Source organism: Dermacentor albipictus, chromosome 1, assembly GCF_038994185.2.
Source record: "Dermacentor albipictus isolate Rhodes 1998 colony chromosome 1, USDA_Dalb.pri_finalv2, whole genome shotgun sequence".
In the NCBI taxonomy this organism is placed as follows: domain Eukaryota; kingdom Metazoa; phylum Arthropoda; class Arachnida; order Ixodida; family Ixodidae; genus Dermacentor; species Dermacentor albipictus.
This window is the reverse complement of record NC_091821.1, coordinates 283,832,908-283,854,766: the sequence shown is the minus strand read 5'-3', so window position 1 is coordinate 283,854,766 and position 21,859 is coordinate 283,832,908. Positions and strand designations below refer to the sequence as shown.

At 42.5% G+C, this 21,859-nt stretch overlaps 1 protein-coding gene across 3 annotated transcripts in view; it reads left to right on the top strand.

Annotated features, from left to right (window-relative positions):
- The first annotated feature begins 456 nt into the window (after positions 1 to 456).
- Positions 457 to 21,859, top strand: part of LOC139054422 (uncharacterized) — a 79,364-nt gene continuing 57,961 nt past the window's right edge. Inside the window, exons 1-4 of one of the 3 annotated variants that reach the window (XM_070531368.1) lie at positions 457 to 783; positions 905 to 1,039; positions 1,454 to 1,615; positions 10,956 to 11,076. In XM_070531368.1, the coding sequence (XP_070387469.1) occupies positions 690 to 783; positions 905 to 1,039; positions 1,454 to 1,615; positions 10,956 to 11,076 (512 nt within the window). In that variant the 5' untranslated portion in view covers positions 457 to 689. Of the gene's footprint in view, positions 784 to 904; positions 1,040 to 1,450; positions 1,616 to 10,955; positions 11,077 to 21,859 lie in introns of all 3 variants that reach the window. The other 2 variants (XM_070531367.1, XM_070531369.1) reach the window with 2 other exon arrangements.

The window sequence follows — 21,859 nt, the reverse complement described above, 5'->3', positions numbered from 1 at the left end:
TATGGGATGCCACGGTCCATTGCACAGGCTGGCTGCAATTTGATGAGGCCACGAGGCAACAAATGCACGCAAAGTACCTAACGGTAACGCATCACACAGCTGACAGCCCTAACCTTTTATTACACGCGTATATAGTGGAAATATGTATTACTCACACTGTAAGCGGAAGGACCACTTCGCAATGCGACCGGTCCAGCAAGACAGACGCCATGTAAATGGTCGGTTGTGACATCATGGGTTATGGGACATGACGTCATAAGTGAACGTAGACGTTCCCCCCCCTTTCCCCCTTTTGTTTGCTATGACCTGCTCGGACAGTCACCAGCCTAATATACATAGAAAACCACACCTCATATACACGCACACGCATAGTACACGAGCTAAACACACCAAGAATGCTTCGCTTTACTTTGATGTCAACTGGAGTTGAGGGTTTTTTCTTTCTTTGTACCTTCCCTATTGGGGACAAATGTAGGGAAAGCAGCGCAAAGGGCTCGACAGGGCGGAATACGAAGCGGTGGATGAAAATGCTCGTTCAGGTCGAATCAGCATGCGTCTTGACCTCTTGTGATGCAGCGGAACTAACGTAACTAATTCATGAGCGAGACTTTGTTATGTATTCGTCCTGGATACTTTCTAGCGCGTCTGAACAAAGTGTTCCGTGATAAACGCCGTCTAGCTTGTAACGAATGGCGATAAGCGTAACAAACCACCTTTTGGCTAGCGTGTTGGTGTTTTGGTCACCCGTCATTTCTAACGTGCAAAACCGTACGGACCCAGCAGGTAATTCTACGCTTTATAACTGGCTGATACCAGCCGCAGTTCCCCACGTTTAGTGAAATTACTTTTTGGCAGCGCGATGGGAACTTTTGTGGATAATTGCATTGACGGTGCTGTTTTTCAGATTACGGCAAACCTTGTAACAAATCCGAACACTGCAGCTCGCTTGGACCCGAGTTTTGGTGCCACCCTGAACACCGCAACTGCACCTGCAAAGGAGCTTTGCTTTGGTTCGTCAGCCTGCATCGATGCACTGAAGGTTGTTTCTCGGCTGTTGCGTAGTTTCTCGCGTCGCGACGAGTATTTTCCTTGTAACTCTGCTTGTTTGCTAAAAAAAAACAAGAAAAAAAACATTTTCCAGAAAAGTTTTTTTTTCTTTTACTGTCGTCCACTCAGTGAGTTACCCATACAAGGTTATTGTTTTATGTTAAGCAAAGCCTTGTAGTTCACGCTGCACAACATGAATCCACATTATTTCGTGCAGTTTATCACAAACCCTCCAAGCATATGTGCCAAATGCTACATAAGGGACATGAATAGTTCTTGGTGAAATAACAGTCGTATGTCTCCTACTAACTACTAGAGAGCTCTAGCTTTGCTGTTGTCCGAACTTGCTGCATGCTCACTGCAGTATGTGCATATCAACCTTGCAATGCTCTCTTTTATACAGCAGTGGCTCTGAGAGAAGAATGTGAAGCATCTGAGCAGTGCATAGCCTATGATCTGCATAGCTACTGTGGCGAATTTGGTCGTTCCCAGCTGCCACCCAAGATATGTCAGTGCCAGTTTGGCTTCAACATGAAGAACCTAAACAACCAGGCCCGGTGCATTGAAAGTAAGAGCACATCATTGCATGATCATAGGGGCACCAAAGAGCAGTGTCCCCTCTTTGCCTTTTTAAAGATTTTTCGTTTGAAGGTGGTGTAAAATGTAGCCTACATTTTGTATGTGAGTGAATATTTTGTCGTATAAAAACTGCAGCTAAGTGTGTACATTTTGGTTATCACATTGCTGTTTCTTCTCTTGCTAGAAGCTTGTAATCTGTATTCTTACATTTGTTTTGTCCGCATGGGATGTTTTCTCTGTTCCTAAGTTCATGTTGACTTTGTGACTTACCTTAAGCCAGCCACCTTTGAACTCATGTAGTTCCAGAAGTGAAGTGCACAAAAAGATTCACCTTCTAGAGCTGACAACGTAGGGTCTTTTGTGGCAGTGGATCGCGTTGGCAATTCTCTTGTTCATCACAGGTGCTGCCAAATAAAATATATCTATAAAATTTGAGTGAGTCGGTATGAATTCATGATGACTACACAGTGCAAGGGAGGGTGCACAGTGGGGTGCACAGTGCACAAGGGTGCACAGTGCACAGTGCAAGGGCACTACACAGTGCACAGTGCATGCACTACATGGGGGAAAGGAAGGATAGAACAAGGCACTGTGTCCTGTCTTTTTTTTTCGCGTGCATATTGTGTTCCCTTGTGCTGAAATCATTTGGGAAAGCTTACAGCTGTTGTGGGCAAGGTACCAGATTAAAAATTAGATTATGCAGTTTTACGTGCCAAAACCACAATCCGATTGTGAGGCATCCCGTAGTGAGGGACTCCGGAAATTTGGACCACCTGGGGTTCTTTAACGTGCACCTAAATCTTAGTACACAGGTATTTTCGCATTTCGCCGACCATTCCTGTAGGGATGCGGCTTTTGCAATAATAATGCACATTTCAGAATGCAGTGTGAGCTTTTATCCTTCTCCTTGGTTCTCTGGGTCTAGACGTGCCATCATAAAAACTGACGTTTAGCAGTAGCACATCATTAAGTGAGTTGGACCAGGATAATGGAATGATTGTACTCCAATTATTTTCGTGCCTTGTCTGAGCAGCACTCCACTTGCATTGTTGCCAGGATTCATGAGTGGGGGGCGATAAGATAGGTATAGAGTCAGTGCAAAGTGTGACAGAACTTATGAACTTCATGACAGTCATACACAGAGCAATTGGCACTTTTACTACAGGATACATCAATAGAGAGTTCATTGATTCTTTCATGAAATATATATGCATGAATTTATGCAGTTTGGAACCCAGAACTCAAGGATGAGTTGTGTCCTTAGGTTAATGGTAATAATTACCCTTGATTCGCCGAACCATTCACAAATACGATATAAAATCACACATGCAACATTTGCACTCATAAGGTATAAAAAACTCATACAGCAATAATAATTTAACAAAGGTGTAGCAACCTTTGTTAAATGTCATACACAGAGCAATCGGTACTTTTACTACAGGATACATCAATAGAGAGTTCATTGATTCTTTCATGAAATATATATGCATGAATATATGCAGTTCGGAACCCAGAACTCAAGTATGAGTTGTGTCCTTGGGTTAATGGTAATAATTAGTTACAGGGTAGGAAAATCAAGAGAATAAAGAATTTTCTTGTTTCATATGTCTCAAGCAAATCTTTTAGGATTAGGAGTACATCTGTTAGTAGGACTGTACCTGTTTGTTTATTTATTTACAAATACTGCAGCCTGGAAGGGCTATTGCAGGAGTGGGTGAATAAAAAATGTGGAAAAAAACAATACAAATCACTATACAAAAGAAGCATATGTAACATGGCTAAGGGGAGCACTCAATAGCATCCCCAAATTCTCTATTTGGTAAACAACGGATGGAACCAGGCAGGTCATTCCAGAGTTCAATTGTCCTAGGAAAAAAACTGTATTTAAAAATGTTGATGCAAGCAAAAAAGACAGATAAGTTTAAGTCATTGCTGTTTCTCATGATTAGGGGCTTTGCACGGGTCAGATATCTGTTTGGGGAAGCATAATGTGGAGAATAAAATAGAGAGTGTAGAAGTTTCAGAGAATTCATGTGACGGCGGTGGGAAATAGGGGTTAAACCGAGCATATTCAGATGAGATGACGGTGAAAACATTCTGTCATAACGGTGGTAAATGAAACGAACCACCTTTTTCTGAACATGTTCAATTTTGTGGATGTCTGAAATTTTGTAAAGGTTCCATATGGTAGCCGCATATTCAAGAATAGGTCTTACAAGTGTTTTGTATGCAATGAGTTTAGTTTCTTTGGGGGCAGCACGTAGGGTTCGGGTTAGGTAACCAAGTTTTTTAGTCCTTTGTTGCAAGTTGTTAGAATATGTTCTGACCAGGATAACCTTGGAGTGAAAAGAAGGCCTAAATACATATATTCATATGCACGCTGCAGAAAAGTGGATTCATAGGAGTAATTGAAATATGAGCAATTAGCATGCTTGTGAAAGGACATGGCGACTGTTTTTTTAAAGCTAATGTTCATTTGCCAGAGTTCGCACCATTCACAAAAACTTATAAAAGATTGATTCAGAGTGTTATGATCGTTAGGTGAAGAAATGACATTGTAGAGAAAGCAGTTGTCAGCATAAAGCCGAATTTTTACTGAAACAGAGCTTGCAATGTCGTTAATATAAAGCAAAAAAAGCAATGGCCCTAAAATAGAACCTTGGGGCACACCGGAAGATACTGATGCGTCAGGAGAGTTAAATGAACTAAAAGAAACATACTGTGATCGATCATAAAGAAAACTACGGATCCAGTCAACAAGAAGAGGGTTATTAAGGATAAGGCTTAGTTTATGTAATAGTTTAGGATGTGGTACAGTATCAAATGCTTTGGAGAAATCAATGAAGAGCGCATCTGGGAATGTTTATTTAATGCAAGTGATATGCACGCACAAAGCTGCTGTTTGAAAATGCAGAGCGACGTTGCTCAAGTTATCCGATCAGGAAGTACGTCACACGGCTTAGCAGTTGTGTAAGAAAATTAAAACGGGCCATAATTTGTTCGATGCTGAAGAAGATGTCGATATTGGAGAATATTGCTTATTTTGTTTTAATAATTTTGCTTCCAGTAAGTAAACAATGTCGTGTATCATTTTCTAAACCCCTATGCTATGTAACGACAGCACTGATTTCATCATTTAGAAGATCGCAGTATTTGTAATACAGTTTAATTCTTCTTTTATTAGCTGTATCTATGGTCCAGTGTCCTTGCTTTTCATTGTTCAAAAATTTGCACACTTCAATAGTTCTCTTAAAGGGCCCCTCACTAGGCCCCATAGCAAATTTTGGTTATACGCTGGAAGTAGTTACATGTCCTCTAGGGAGCTTTCTGCCACAAAAATTTTTCAAAGCGGCTCATTATTAGCCGAGATAGATGTCAGAGGCCCCGCATTCTTTTTTTTTTCTCCTCGCTTTTTTTTTTCCAGCACTACGCACTTCAGCTAATGGTGTCGTGCACGAGCTGTTGTCTCATTCACGCAGCGCACGATTTCGCGCTGTGCACATGGACATATGACTAGCGGTATAATTCAGTTCTACACGAATACTGAGGCAGTACAAGCGGATCGCAGAGCATCATCACATGCTGGAGCACGGTAGAAAATGGCATAGTTTCGGTAACTGCGCATGTGACCGCACAACCGTGGGAACAAGCAGACGAAGCAGAAGTACATCTCTCTTGTTTCAGTGTGAAGTAAAACAGAAAACATGCAGGCTTTCCGTTTGTATGTTTTATTTTCTTAAACTTAATCCGTCAATTCAAGCAACAGATCGCGCAGATAACAGATGTCTTGAAGAATTCTCAAAGTCGCGTGTCACCACGAGCGACGTTGCACTATGGACACCAGTTCGTAGGTGCAGGTACATGAGTACGTCATCCTTCGGCTTGGAGTGCGGTGGCTGTGAGAAGGGAAAACGGCGTTCGGTTTGAAATTTCAGACCTTTCCGCAGCACGTAGCAATGTAATACTTTGCAGACGTGGTCGTTGTCGTGCAATGTATACTCTGCGCTTGTCAGCTCAAGACGACCAGACCTGGTGAGGGGCCCTTTAAGCAGAGATACTTTTTTATTTTTTTTCACTTCCACATTGACCAATTCTCCCAAATTGTCCAGAAAACTTACAAATTTGTGCTTGCTTTATAATTTTACAAATTTTTCATGAACCGTTATGAAAAATACTAGTTGCGAGAATGTTTCACTCATTAGTTTTGAACCCTTCTGTTGAAAGTCTTCTGAAGATGAAAGGGCGCGAGAGTGTGCTTGCTTCAAGTAAGTTCATTCTTACCAGTTCCAAAAGCAGGAAAAATTGGAAATGAATATGTTGCTGATAAGGTCAGCGTGATCTAAAAACAGCATGTTGCTTGTCTTTTAGTGCTGTTCCAAGATTGCTTCTGCTTTGTGCTGTGCCTCAAGGTAAATCATTGCTAATAAAGTGCATATGTGCCCAACAAAAGGTGTGCACTCAGGGCAAGCTTAAGAAACTAAAATAGTGCTTGCAAAAAGTCCTGCTCCCCTTTATGTCATGTCCGTAGGATTTTTATTAATTCTATAGTTCACAGGTTGGCAAGCATGCACTTGCAAATATATAGGGGAAAAAAAAAGCTTAGCTTTCCTTTATTTTTCTCTTCAATGGTACACTTAGTTGAGTGATTATTTACACTGCACTTTTTTTGTTTGGATTTGAAGTTTTTCAAGTTATAGCTGTGGTCCTATGTTTGTTTAATTGCTGTAATGGTAAACAATGCAAAAATAGCGTTGAGGTGGTGTCATCATGAGGTCAACCATCATAGGGACCAGGAACTTAGCTAACATATTTAAAGTATGGTGACAAGCATTGCCAAGTAATAACACCATCGACTTTATGGTGCCTGCATGACTTTTACTTCAGTGGTTACTAAATACAATAAGCGGTTCAGCTGACTACTCGCACTTCAAACATAGCAAGACTGGTAAAAAACCACTAGTTTCACATATATTGATCACAAATGACTTGTAGTAAGAAGATGGTGTACTTTTTATACTCATATTTATGAGCACTAGTTTATTTGTCAAATCCATGCTCCCATACTACTGTATGATTACAAAATTCCATTCTATAATTCTCAACCTGTTTCATTTTTCTCTTACCAAAACCTCATGGAATGGTGGCCTTCCTCAGAAACAAATTTTTCACTATCTTAAATTCCAAAGCCGAGTTGTGGTAGCATAGGAAGTTGAGCTAGTTGGCAAGGCAAGAGCCAACACAACCACAAAGCCGTAACGGCTAGCTTAGCTTGCATAGTTAGCACAGCTAGGCTTTGGAGTTAGCTCCAAAAATAGTGCAGAAATGCTGCTGCACCTGCTGTAATGTCATAGTGTGGAAAAAGAAAAGCAGGGACCTCAAAAAACGCAATGTGTTTTTACTGCTTTAAAGAAATGTTTTTCTCGTTCCCCTTTCTAGGGGTCATGACACGGTCGTCCGACTTCTTAGTGTATCGCTGTAACTGAAACTAGAGGGCCCAATGTTGTTATAAACACAAGAAAACTGGGCTCCCAGTGAAAATTTTATCTGAAATTTAAATTTCGAATTGCTTCCTATTAACTCCTCCCACTGACAATGACCACCATTTCAGCATGGACTGTGTGACATCAAGATGTGAAGGGGTACCGCTGTATCATCTGCGTTGAAATAGCTAGAGACCAGATTGCACACTTCGATATGCATGCTGTGGCACCAAACAGTGCTGCAAGGGCATTGCCGGTTGCTTTTCACTCGTGGGACACAAAGCAGCAGCAAACCGCTGAGATGCACATGTACAAACAAAATGTTTAGTGGCATATTTCCAGCTTCTGCAATCACATCCAGTGTTTTCTGTACACAAAAGCATGGCCTTCTAGATTGGCTTTTGTTACATGTGGGAGCCAGGCAGTGTTGCTAGATTGCTTTACAGTTCAACTGCAACATGAAAAAATTCAAATACAAATTTTCTACTGTAATGAACATGCTCAAATTTTGCCAGCTTGCAGTGGAGCACGTACAGTGTAACATGCAATGCATAGCTCAAGCTCGAAAATTTGGTGTCATGGCCGCTTCAAGAAGTGGCTTAAATTGAATGTACAGTGAAATTTATTTAAACCACCTTTGGTACAATTAATTATGTCCTGTGTCAAGCCATCAGAATTATGCATATTTACGAAATGCTGTAAACTATTTCTCTTGCAACCCCTTATTTTTTGTCATTTGAGGGTTTTGTGAAATGAAGGCAATGCAAAAATTAAAAGCGGAGGAATTTTATAAGCTATGCAGTGGCAAGCTTTTGTATAAGTCTGCAAGATGCTAAACAGGTATTGAGGCTGTTTGGTGGGACAACTTGTAGATAACAGGAAGTCCCACTCAGAAGCACTGCTTGTCTGGCAGTCACTCTGCAACCAAGAAAGTGATACGCCAAAACAACAGTACCCACAAAGCAGAAGACAGACAAAGCATGCTTCCTGAGTTGGGACATGACACTCCAGATGATAAAAAATTTAGAAGCACAACAACATGGTGCAATACTTAAAGGGACACTAAAGCGAAACAATAAATCAGTTTGTACTAATGAAGCATTGTTTGAGAACCCTGCAGGCAGTCATTTCAAAAAAATAGTTTGATTATTAGATGAGAATATGAAGGTCCAAGTATCATTATTTGAATTTCGCCTCGAAACCCCAGCGCCAGTACGTCAGCGTGACGTCAGGGATTCCAAAGTATGTTTTCGCATTTGGGCTGCGTTGGCTGAATAAAGGTACCTGAAACTTGCTATGTTTAATACTTGGTTCCTTTAGAATACAATGTAGTCAATCTGTACCGCTATATAGTATAATTAGTAGGCCCTAGAAGATGCCATCAAAATCCAAGACGTCACAGCCCCCACCAGGTGCGGAAACTTAAGTAGGCGTCGCCACCCGTATTTCGTTCTTGCGCTTTTTCTGGCTTACCAAACGTCTTATTGTTGTAAGAGTGGTGTTTTTGGTGTTGTAGAACGGTAATTTACTGATGCAGAAGAAATCATTTTTCACTTTAGTGTCCCTTTAAGCTGCGAAGTGCTATCCATAGGGGAATAAACAGTCTGTTTCATTGGGCATAACGAGCTAGTTTTGTTGTTGGTTATTGAGAGAGCAGAGCTAGTTTGTCGTGTATCCATCAGCTGTCTAGCCTCAACCATCCTTTTGTGTGACAAGCTTATTTGTCTAGTGGCATTGCGCTGCCACATTTTGATCTGGGCAAGATGCAAAGATGCTCATGTGCTTTGATATGGGCACACATTATATAACCCCAGTTGGTCAAAATTAATCTAACTATGCTGCCTCATAATGGGCATGTGAAATGCCAGATTTTTCTTAATGTGCCAACTTTGTCGTTCTTCACTTTTGCTTGCCTGAACCTCTATGCATGCTTGATAATTTGAGAATCTGAGTTTATAATAGGTTTACAGTATCAAATAACATGTAAATAAGTATACAGAAGTATATAGGGGGACATCCTGCTGAAACAGCATTAAAACGGTGGTAAACTTAATTATAACATGAAAATAAATTAGAATTGGGAAGACTATGAGAACTATAAACAATGAACAATTCTAATAAAGGCAAATGACATGCTTAATAATTCTAAAAATATATGTTTTTTTTTTTATGTACCAAATGATGAACAGTGTTTATTTTTGGCGCTCTTTGGCCAAAACGGGCCCTTGCGCCACAAAACGCAATCATCAATCAACAGTGTTTATTATAAAATGGTAGGATGCTTCAAACAGGCAAAGTGCAACAATATGTGGTATGTCGTGCATAGGCACCGACACCGCAAGCAGCAACTTGAACTCTGGATAACGAACGTGCCGGTAAGACGGCATCTTCAGTGACGGCGAGAGTGCGTGAACAGTTAGCAGGTTGGTTGGCAAGAGGAAAGACGAAAAGCTCACAGGTACTGCAGTCAACAGTGGCACCGCGCTGTTGTAGGAAATCGAGGAATTTTGTGGTGAGTGAATTTAACAAGCACTGCAAAATACATGTCATCAGCAAAATAACGTTCACATTGCATATACCGGTAGGTCACAGCAACTCTCCACTCACAGCACGAAATGTATCAGCGTTATCACAGTGAAACATCACTTTACGGCCTAGTTGGGTTTTGAAATCCAGGCTGATAATGGAAACATGCTAAATCTGTCTATTGTGATAGTAATCATTTGCCGTGAACTGATGGCCACAAACACATAGATCCTGATGCTGATCGGATACCAACAGCCCAATGTGCTGCAGCCACTCTGCTCGTCTGCTGCCTTGCAGAGGGACACAATATCGCAGCTTGACATATCGCCGATCACTACAATTGCAGCCCACAATGTAACAAGGGCGAACCATAGTGCTCGGAAAAAGAAAGCTCGGGACCAACACTGACCGCGCAGCTCATGTCAACATGGCGCGTCTTGTAGCACAAGCAGATGACACTTGCTTAGTGTTGGACATGCTTGAGTGTAGTGATAAATTGTTGTTCTGTATTCTCTTTCTGTTACTTTTCTTTTTATAGAAGCAAATAACTAACATTCCAACTATTATGAACAATATTTCTTAACCATAAAGTTGGAAAATGTATCGATGATCTGACCTGGGTAGCCAGTCGGATAGCTCGCCCTATTGATGTCAGTTGGGCCAAACACGTCAATAGGTATGGGGTGGCTGAAAACTCAGAAGAGCATCACCACTGCGATCGGTAGCGATGCACATTTCTAAAACCTTATAATAAATTACATGCTTTACGGAGCGTGCTTAAATGTGGCACTTCGTGATCGGAAAGACCTACCTTAACAAATCCGTACATTTGTACAAAATCATCAAAATTTTTTCACAGTCCCTTTAACAGGTGCTGGGACACATAAATCCAGCACCTTACCTTCTGAGTAGTAAGGTGCACCTAGTAGAAGTTTATGTGCAGAAAAAGAATGTGGGAACAGGATCTGAACTCCTTTATTCTTTGCTGCGAACATATAAACCATAAAACTGAATGAACCAGGGTGTAAGCAGTCTCTTGACCTGTGGCTCTGAAACTTGGATGCAAACACAGAATGAAAGTAAATGTGATGGACGTGAATTGCCGAACCCTGAGCTAGTTGGCTAAGCAGGATCTAAAAAGGTGAAAACAGCACAACAAATGATGACACACAAAAGAAGCACACACTACAGGCGCTTTGGAGTGTGTTTCTTCTTCTGTGTTGTCATTTTGATGCTGCTTTCAGCTTTTTAATAGTGATAGGTGTTAGAAGAGGAGATTGTCACCCTGTGATCGTACTTTGACAGCCGTGGTCTCTTCCACAGTTCCAAATGCATTTGGGACACCCCTGTTTGACAGCCGGGACACTGTGCCCATTGTGATGGGCTGCCTGGCAGCAGGCCTTGCCCTGGTTGCTTGCTGTGCTGGTATAGTCCAGTTGCTCAGGTGAGACTCATGGCTTAAAGAGTTCAGTATTTTTTCCAAGGCTTCAACTATAGCAAAGAAAGAGAAAGGCACTTCTTGAATTTCACACCCAATCCTGTATGATGTCAAAATATTTTAGCATGTTAAGAAATCACTCTGAAGTGTTTTTCAGGATGAAATGTAACCTTTGTTTATCGATAAATTATTTCCAAGCAGACACTGTCGAAATCACGAGGCCCTTCTTTTGTTTTTTGCAGAAACTGTTATTTCAGAACTCGTGCTATTCAAGCTTTTTAAAGCGAAGCTTTCTTTGCCTCTTTCTTCGACTTTCCCACTGCTGCTGCAGCTGCTGCAGTGGGCTGTTGTCGCGCACACCGCGGGAGGTGGTTCAGAGCGTGTATATAGATGACAGCACTGGTAAGAGAGAAAAGTCGACAGGAGAAACTCATTTTCACCCCACCATGTCAAATGTGCACAATGCCCTCTGGAGCTCCCTGGCCGTCACCACATTTGCCGCTTGACAGCTGTAATTATCCGTGACTCCCCTCAGAAGCATTGCAGAAACTGCAGTGCTTCCCTTCCTTCTAACGTGCGAGGCCAGAGAAGATGCAGATAGAACTGTAGAGAGGAGAAGAAGGAAATGGAGAAGAGGCAGTTCCAATATAAGAAAGGGGGGAGGTGATGTGAGAAGGCAAGGAAACACCACTACTTCACGACAGCGTTTGCGGGGAAACAGGATAAGCTTAAGTTCAAGATACGGTACAGTACGTTGCTGCAATTTCTAAAAAATAAACGCCATGCAAATATGTCAAGCGGGTAACTTACGCAGGGTGTGCAGAAGCAGAGCTGCATTAATTAAAGCGCACCGCAGGGTCCGGGAGACACTACGGAAGCGGTCGACCGTCAAATCAACACTTCTGTGCCTGCCGCCTTAGCTTTGCGGCTATGGCATTGCTAGAGGTCGTGAATTTGATCCCAATCGCAGCAGCCGCATTTCAACGGGGGCGAAATAGAGAATGCACATGCACTTAGATTTTTTGGACATGTTAAAAAACATCACGGTGTCAAAATTAATAGAGAGTCCGCCACTACGGCTTGCCTCATAATCCGAGTGGTGTTTTAGAATGTACAGCCCCATAATCCAATTCAAGTTTGTTACTTCTGCCACAATTCGATGTGCCGTGTGAGGAAATGACAATGCTCAACCCTCTCAGAAGTTATAAAATATGCAGCACAACAACGCCTCAAGCAAACACCTCTCCCTGTGTGTTCTGTGTACTACGCAGACAAACAGCATTGGTGCACACAAGGTAATGTTTAACATCAACTCACCACTCTCGTGTTAGCCTAAACGTTGAAGAAATTAAGCTTTAGCCATCAACATCATCGCTAATTATCATCAATCATAGCATCCAGCACGGAAAGCTTCGCTTACATCGATTCCCACAGTGCATGGGGTCTGCATAATTTTTTTCAGAGTGCTTATCTGTATATACTGCATTTTAATGCATATGACCTGCAGCTAACATTTCAGAAATTGACAGTAAACTCGGGTTGCAGATTACATGCAAATTTTGTCTTATGGTGTGGCTTTACAGCAGTGCTGCACGCACTGTGAAGCCACATTTCAAGGCAAAGTTCCCTTCTGTATAAAGGGGCCCTAAAACACTTTTCTAACTAATCACACAATGGCCACACTATTAAACGACATCATCTCAGGAATCTCATGCTGCAAAATTTTTCGAATCCTTCACCTGTAAGTGGAGTTATCGCAATGATACCTCTTTCCGCTTTTGTATCTGCTAGCGCGCTGGAAGCTACACAGTGGAGAAGCTGAGAGGTTGTGGAGGCAAAAGGGCTTGTCGTGGCACCCCATGGCAGCTGCGGTCGAGTACGATACGCAGTGTGCCGCTGCCATCTTGAAGGCCAGGTGCAGCATACACAGCTACGTGTGGTGCAAAGATAAAATGATATGGCTGTCTTTTTGAGATTGATGTATTTTTCATTTGTTTACCTCAAAGTTACCAATTATGTATTACTGATAATGCTGTTGTGATTATGAAACCAGCAAATAGTGTTGGTGAGCCAGCTGCTTTTTGTGATGCTGCATGACGACACAGTAAAAGTAAGTGCAAGCGATTTTTCACTGTGTTTGACAGTATATTGTAAATTCCCTGCAGTAATATTTGGCTCACATGTTCACAGCAGCCTCTATGACGGATTGGCAATGTTTTCTTACTACACTCAAGAAGTGGTTCAGGGGCCCTTTAAAGTTATCTCCTAAGGAACCCCACCCGCTCTCCACCCCTATTCATGGTCACCCATTCTCTTCTTCTTTCTGGGTCGATATTTTACGTTTAGCAGTTAGCGAATAGTCCCTGCAGTGCCGGTGAACTCTGATAAAGATCTGTGCCGGACGGTAGTCCTTTAAGCACAGCAGAAGCTGAAAATTATTAGCGTTGCCAAAGAGATGGGGAACAGAGCTGCTGGCTGAAGATACAACTTGGACAAGTCAGGCATCCAAAAATGGAGGTTGTTTTTATGAAGATTTCAGCATTGGTCTATGCAGTTATTCTCGCAAGTTAGACATGCAGATATCTAATTTTTTTTTTATTTCCGAGCAGTTGTAATTGGGGGTGCGGGTTATATGCAGAAAAATACAGTATATACTAATTCATTATTGGGGGGGGAATGCACCAGGATATGGGATATGAAGTGCCCAAATGACTGTGCTCTCTTCCTGCCCTGAGCCTTACTTTCTGTGCAATGATTTCTCTTTGCTGGACGGTCCATTTTACAGTGCGGCATATTTTATTCACATATAGTAGACACTTAAAGCTCAGCAGCACACACACACGTGCACTGGTAGTACTGAGAAAAAGTTGTATGGCTTTTTGTTCTTCTGAAGCTGTTACAGCTGCCTTTGAAGTCCTATGGAGGGGTCATTCATTGAGCAGTGAGTGTATATTGCACTGGTTTTAATTAATCTGCTGAGCGAATTTTACTTCAGGGCCCATGTTGCAATTGATGTCGTGCAACTTTCACTTTAATAGCCCAAAGACCATGTTAGGGGGTATTAAATATTGTCACATGGTAGTGACGTTAAAGAACACAGTAGCAGTACTGTGAAAGACAAAACTATCTTTTATTGGGCGAACCTGTGCCCACAAAACAGGCTACACTTAGACCACAACGATAGCGGCGAATACAGTCGGCGATCGTCGAAAATCTGATCAGCGGGTCAAGCGCGTCGGCTTTTATAGAGCAGTCGTCGAATGTTCCCGACTAATCGTTGGGACCCGCATGCCTTCTACAAAGTTCTACACCATTCGCGTCAAGCGATGAAATCAGATAACACAAGGTTCGGCGACAACAGACAGCGGATAGAAGCATCGATAACTTTCCAGAAAGTTCGGATACATGCAAGCGCATCCCGTGCTGCACGATAACATTTGTTAGGCGGCCAAACGTGGTCGTCTGATAAAGATAAGTACACGTGTCATTACCCCCCTTCTTAAAAAGCATCGTCCCGATGCTACAATAAGAGCGAAACACAAAAGGACACTTATTAAACGTAAGTAACAAAACAACGAAAAGAAACAAAGTCCAAAGGAAAGTTACGCGAAGTCCCAAAGTTCGTCAACGCTGGTGGTATGGCTTGAGTCGCACAACGTGGACAATTTCAGGTCATGAGGGGCGCCGCTGTGACAGCGAAATGCCGTCTGGCACGACCTCATAGTCCAGTGCGCCCATACGTCGGATGATCTTGTACGGTCCGAAATAGCGTCGGAGTAGTTTCTCACTGAGTCCTCGTCGGCGTATCGGGGTCCATACCCAAACACGGTCGCCGGGCTGGTACTCGACGAAGCGTCGCCGGAGGTTGTAGTGTCGGCTGTCGGTATGCTGCTGGTTTTTGATCCGTAGGCGGGTGAGTTGTCGGGCTTCTTCGGCGCGCTGTAGATAGGTAGCGACATCAAGATTCTCTTCGTCAGTGACATGCGGCAACATGGCGTCGAGCGTCGTCGTCGGGTTCTTGCCGTAAACCAACTTGAACGGCGTGATCTGTGTTGTTTCTTGCACCGCCGTTTTGTAAGCGAATGTTATGTACGGCAGGACGGCATCCCACGTCTTGTGTTCGACGTCGACGTACATCGCTAGCATGTCGGCGAGGGTCTTATTCAGCCGCTCCGTAAGACCATTCGTCTGCGGGTGGTAGGCCGTTGTCCTCCTGTGCCTTGTCTGACTGTAGTTCAGAATGGCTTGAGTGAGCTCCGCTGTAAAGGCCGTTCCTCTGTCGGTGATGAGGACTTCTGGGGCGCCATGTCGCAGCAGGATGTTTTCGACAAAGAATTTCGCCACTCCGGTAGTTTTAGTTAAGAAAAAGGACGGAACCCTACGTTTCTGCGTCGATTATCGTCGATTGAACAAAATCACGAAGAAAGACATATACCCCGCACCTCCACCAGATGTCACGTGGTAGTGACGTTAAAGAACACAGTAGCAGTACTGTGAAAGACAAAACTATCTTTTATTGGGCGAACCTGTGCCCACAAAACAGGCTACACTTAGACCACAACGATAGCGGCGAATACAGTCGGCGATCGTCGAAAATCTGATCAGCGGGTCAAGCGCGTCGGCTTTTATAGAGCAGTCGTCGAATGTTCCCGACTAATCGTTGGGACCCGCATGCCTTCTACAAAGTTCTACACCATTCGCGTCAAGCGATGAAATCGGATAACACAAGGTTCGGCGACAACAGACAGCGGATAGAAGGATCGATAACTTTCCAGAAAGTTCGGATACACGCAAGCGCGTCCCGCGCTGCACGATAACATTTGTTAGGCGGCCAAACGTGGTCGCCCGATAAAAATAAGTACACGTGTCAATATTGGGTGGGTCTGCAAAAAATGAAAATATGAAATGATGCATTCTTTGAATCAATGCGGAAAATGACCACAACATGTAAAGGAAGGACACAGGACGAGCACTGAATAGCCGATGTACACTTTGTTACAATGCGTGACACAAGGTAACTCCTTCCTTGAAGGTAGATGAGGTGGTAAGTGCCGGAATATTGTGAGCGAGGTCATTCCAGTCTATGGCTGTGCTAGGAGAAAAAGAAGATGCAAAAGTGACAGTACACACGTGAGGACAGGCTACGTTTAAAGAGTGGCCTGTGTGATGGGATATGCGTGACAGCGGCATAATGTATGGTGCATAACTGAATACACTGTCATAAAATTTATGGAATAAAGATAAGCTAGCAGAAAAGCAGTGATTGGAAAGGGTTGGGCAACCGGAATCTGCTTTTAAGAAGGTACTGTGATCTCATATATAAAAGCAGAGTGAATAAACCAGATGGCACAATTCTAAAAGCCTTCAAGGGCATTTGTGAGGTAGATCTGGGAAGTGTTCCAAATGGCTGATGCAAACTCTAGTTTTGGTCACATTAGCATCTTGTAAGCTATTAGTTTCATGTATTGTGGAGCGTTTCGTAAGTGATGTCTTAAAAACCCGAACGACTAAAAGTTGTTGAGATCACATTAGTCACATGCACACCAGTTGAGATCACTTGAAATGCTAACACCAAAGTACTTAAAATTATTAACTGTCTCAATTGGCAGATTGGAAATTTTGTACGGAAAAACGAAGGGGTTACAACAGGGGGAAAATGGTATTGCTTTGCATTTGTTTGGTTAAGTACCATTAACCAGCATTGGCACTAATTTTGAATGTTGTACAGTAGAACCTCATTCGTACATTTTGCAAAAAAAAATTTAAAAATGTGAGAAAAATGTACAAACTGGGAATACTTACCGTACAAAGTAACTAAAAAATTTGAATGACTCGACTGTAGTTGACACCAACATAATGCGAATCGTTGCAGCATGTGACACTTTTGTTGTTTTTCTGTTACGTAGTGTTACATGGCGACTGGAAACCAAAACGAAGTCGAACTTATGGGTGACGCCAGATGCCGCCGGAGTAAAACGTCACGCTCAGATCGCGACGCCTACAGCAGGGAAAGGCGGCATGTTTGGGTTATTGCCTAAAAGTGTGCAGTACGCTTCCAATGGCACTATGCCCCATGCGCTGTAAAACAGATAGGTGAATGCTTATCGCAATAGGGTTGACGGCGATAGCTGTGAACGTAGCATGTGACAACCTGGGAAGAGATTTGCTCGTACCGGAATAAGAAACTGAGTATGCACCAGCATTCTCATTTGAGACGGCCAGGCCAGTATCGCGGGCAAGCTGATTCTGCGGGTGGCTGCTGTTCTCGATCGCACACATCTCACACCTTTTAACGTGATAGCGTTAAGAGGAAGCTTTAGCTCGGGTGCTCCTGTCTAAATACATGTAAAAGGAGAATTCGTTTTTCTCGGCAGGCACTGCACCAAACTTGACAAGGTTTGTTGCATGTAAAAGAAAAACTGAAAATCTAGTGACTGTTGCTTTAGAGCTTTCGATTCAGGTTGTCAATTTTTTATGAAAATTGGCAAAAATCGCAAATTTTCAAATAAGGAAACTATCAAGTTTATAGCTCCGTAACTCGGCAATGAAAAATGATATCATAAGGTAGTGAATTGCATCTCATAGTACATCTAAAGCGGACAAAATTGATTTGTTACACATGAATCTTAAAAAATTGTGATTTGTAAATAGAGCTTTTGCAGAACCCTTGTACATAACATAACAAATTCACGTAAGATATAAACTGATGTATAGAATTTGTCCGCTTTGAATGATCTAATGGATGCCATTTACAGAACTGCGATATCTATTTTTGACGGAGGGCTAATAATATTTAAACTTCATGCCTCATATTTTTCAAACTTTCGAAATTCCAAAAATTTTTTCAACAAAATTCATGCCCGAAATCGAAATTGTGCTTTCAGCAATCACTAGAATTTAACTTTTTCTCTCAAATGCAACAAATTTCATTAAAATCGGTCCAGGGGCTATCACAGAAAAGCGTTTTTGCGTTTTACATGTATTTGAATAGGCCGCATCAAAGCTGGGCCTGGGCTAAAGCTCTGTGTCCTAGAAGATCTGGCGCCGATGTCTGCGGCCGAGAAAATCATCCCAGATCACGCAGGCCCTTCACATGGCACATAGCCAATACTGAACTAATTGAAATTCTCAAAGTAAAATGCATCAGAAAATTTGTAAAGTACGACTTACGCACAACTACAGACATGATAGTGTCGGATTGTAATTTGAATATACGAGATAACATAATTCTGTTATGCAGAAACTCAAACACAAATTCCTTTCCCAGCTGCTGTTTGAGGTCTGTCTTAGCAGAAGTGGTGCGACCCGCTCGGTTCCTTGCAACACCATAAAAAAACAAAAAGAACCAGGAAGCTGGCCTTCATGCATAGTGTTCGCTGCCAGCATTTCCAAGAAAACATTGTGGTTACATAGGCTGCAGAAGCCGGGAAGCCTGAGAAGCAGTCAGAGATCTTTGAACGCTATCGCGTTTTACTCTTAAAGGCGAAGCTTAAACGTTCTCCCAAATTTTTCTTGTTTACATGGGATCTAGTGGCTGGAATATGCTTCATGTGATCACAGTTTGACAATGTACTGAATGCTGGTGCTGAAAGATCATGTTTTCCGGAAACGTACGAACCGGTAAAAAAAATAGCATAGCTCTATTGGATAATTTTTTTTGTTCTCAATCGCGAACACTGGTGCTGGGAAATGATACGAAGGGCAGGGATATGCAAATGAAAGGGCAGTGCTTGCAGTAAAAAGGGAAATTTGGATGCTAGCTAAGTAAGGCTATGAATTTTACGGTCAATAACATCAACCAGAAGTGCACTGAGCAGGCCATGAAGGCACTTTTGTGTGTGACGGGATACATTTTCGCAATAGTGTAGCAACACAGGTTGGACGTCGATTCACGGCACCGGCTGTAGCTGTCCTAGGTGGGCGCCCCAGGCAATCGGGAAGGAAGATTAAGTATTGAATATAGTGACACACCAGCAAGGAGCAGAATTAGACCACAAAGAGTTAAGAAAAGACGCACAAAGCATAAGTATAGAGACGATAAAATTTGTTACGTAAACGTGCAAGGGGGTCATGACCAGGGAAAATGGCTGGAAATTGAAATGCAGCTGAATCGTGAAGCTATTAGTGTGTACGCCTTGACCAAAATGCATCTACGAGATTTGGAGCACCCACCTGTTATTGAGAATTTTGTATGGGTAGGGTGCAACAGAATGACTGGGTCAAGGAAAGGAGTAGGCGTAGGGCATGCTAATTAGGCGAGGTCTGAAGTGGCAAAGGGTAAAAGAGACATATAAGGAGCGTTTATGGATTAGCGGCACATGGGAAGGCATAAAGAAGTGGCTTGGTGTAGCTTACCTATAAACAGGTAGTGATAGCGGAGATTAAAATCAAGAATTCATTGATTTCATTAGAAGCGATATTAATGAGTTCAAGAATTCAGATCAAGTGGTTTTGCTGTAGTAGGAGGCATGAATGCACACATGGATGATTTAGATAGATATACAGTTTACAACGGTTCTCTAGTGCTGGATCTGTGCGATGAACAGAACCTTATAGCTGCTAACAGGGAGAATAAGTGTCGTGAAAAAGTAACAGGGGGATGCGAAGACAGGCAGTCCTGTATCAACTAAGCCTTAGTCTCAGAAATGATCTGTGAAAGACTAGAGCAAATGATAGATGAACATGTAAAAGATAGCCTGGGTAGCAATCATAAACATATAACCTTAAAATTTTGCAGAAATACTAACACAAAACATGAGCCAACAGCATCAGAATTTCTAAAAATGAAGAAAAATCAGATAACAGAGATCGCACAGAACATAGGGAAGGAAATGGAGGTGTTTCCTGCAATATTCTGGGAATATAGGGAACTGGTAGACGTTATGCAGCAGGAGATAAGACAGATACAGCAAAAAAAATTGTTGGATTGGAAAGCGGGAACCACATAAGTGGTAGAATAAGGAAATAAAGCAAGCTATAGAAGAGCATAAGCAGGCGTCAAGGCATCATTGAGAAGTCAAAAAGTTGCGATTACACGAGGAAAATGTGCTCTTTAGATGAAACAAGTACCGAGAAAAGAAAAGGGTAGTGAGTGAGTTCGTGCAAGAGAAAATTAAATGCGCAACTGCACATTGGGTGCATAACATTCGCGAAAGAGAAAAATGCGCCCCAAAAAGATTCTGGAACCATGTAAGAGCACTCGGAGCTCCAAGTAAAAATTCTCGGGTGGCTATAAGGGATGAAGATGGTAACATTTACGAAAGAGACGATGCGCTGCGGCATAGAGTTTCATACAATAATTACTAGAGGGAACTCTGGCGCTAGTGTCTACGAGAGCTGCAATGAGAGCGGTTGCACCAGCATGGGAATTATGGGAAGTACATGGATTTGCCTAAACTTTGTTATTCTGGCTTCAAATAGCTTTGTGACTTTTTAATCTTGTAATTTTCAACAATGTACTACGTAATAAATAATTAAACATTATTAAAAATCACCGATGGCAGGATTCGAACACAGCACCTCTAGCACAGAAGCCTGGTGTTGAAACGATTAAGCCACGGACGTATGCATCAGTAGGCGATGTGAAATGTCCTTATCAATTTACTGTGGGCATGCCATTTCCCTGAGACACCTGGCGTATTTCAATTTAGCCACCTCGACAAGCTCAATCGTTGCAGTTAGTAGCGATTGTGCGTGTTTGCAGTGTCTTCTGCACTTCGAAGGGCATAGATTGCTCTGAAATTTATGACAATGCAGGCATATAAAGCGTAATATACCGTATTTACTCGCATAATGATCGCACTCGCGTAATGATCGCACCCCTAAATTTTGTCGTCAAAATTCGATTTTTTTTTTATTCCCCGCGTAATGATCGCACCCCGAACTTGCCGCAGCGATATGTCGTGTGCTAAGTCTAGCTAATAATGATCGCGCTTACCATCTGTCGAATGCTACGCGAACGACTCTTCAAGACAAGCCAAGCGGCCTGCACGCACCAAACATTCTTAAGTAGATGCCTCATTTCATTACTTTCCGCACATCTATGACAAAATGAGGTACAACCAAACTTGCCTTTATTATGGGTTGGCTTTATAATGGTTGATCTCAACAAAAACAATAAAGGCACATTTCGATTCTTTTCATCTGCTTTTGCACTCGTGAGCACGCAACAAATCGCGCGCGGCAATGATAGTAGCCACGTTTACTCTGATACGATAAAAGTGCACCCTATTCATACGCCGACGCTTGTAACACAGCTAAGATATTCGCCCACCCTTAGCGGAAACTGGTTTATAGTAGTGAAGACAGATGTCGGATAGTAGTGAAGACAGATGTCGCAGTTTCCGCAGTTTCCGCAGCACGTCACCCATGCATTTCTATGTCACTGGCAGCTAAGCACGCCCACCTGTTTCTGTCCCCTCAAAGTGGACATGGCTACGTTACTGCCGCAAACTTGCCGATATTAACGATATTATTCATCACTGATACGGAAGAAACTGTTTCAATACACGTAATGTACTCACGAGAAGAAAAAAAAATCGCGTTCGGCGCGCTCGGCTTGCTTCGCCGGCCGCCATTTTTGTTTTGGTGTCCCGCACCCGCAATCTCGCATCCCGCAGCAAACGCGGGGCGAAAAAAAAATTTTTTTTTTTCGCGGTAAATTTAACCCGCGTAATGATCGCACCCCTGAATTTGCGTCAATTTTTCTGACAAAAAAAGTGCGATCATTATGCGAGTAAATACGGTACAAAGCCACAAGAACACCTGAATCCACAAGCACGAAGATAAG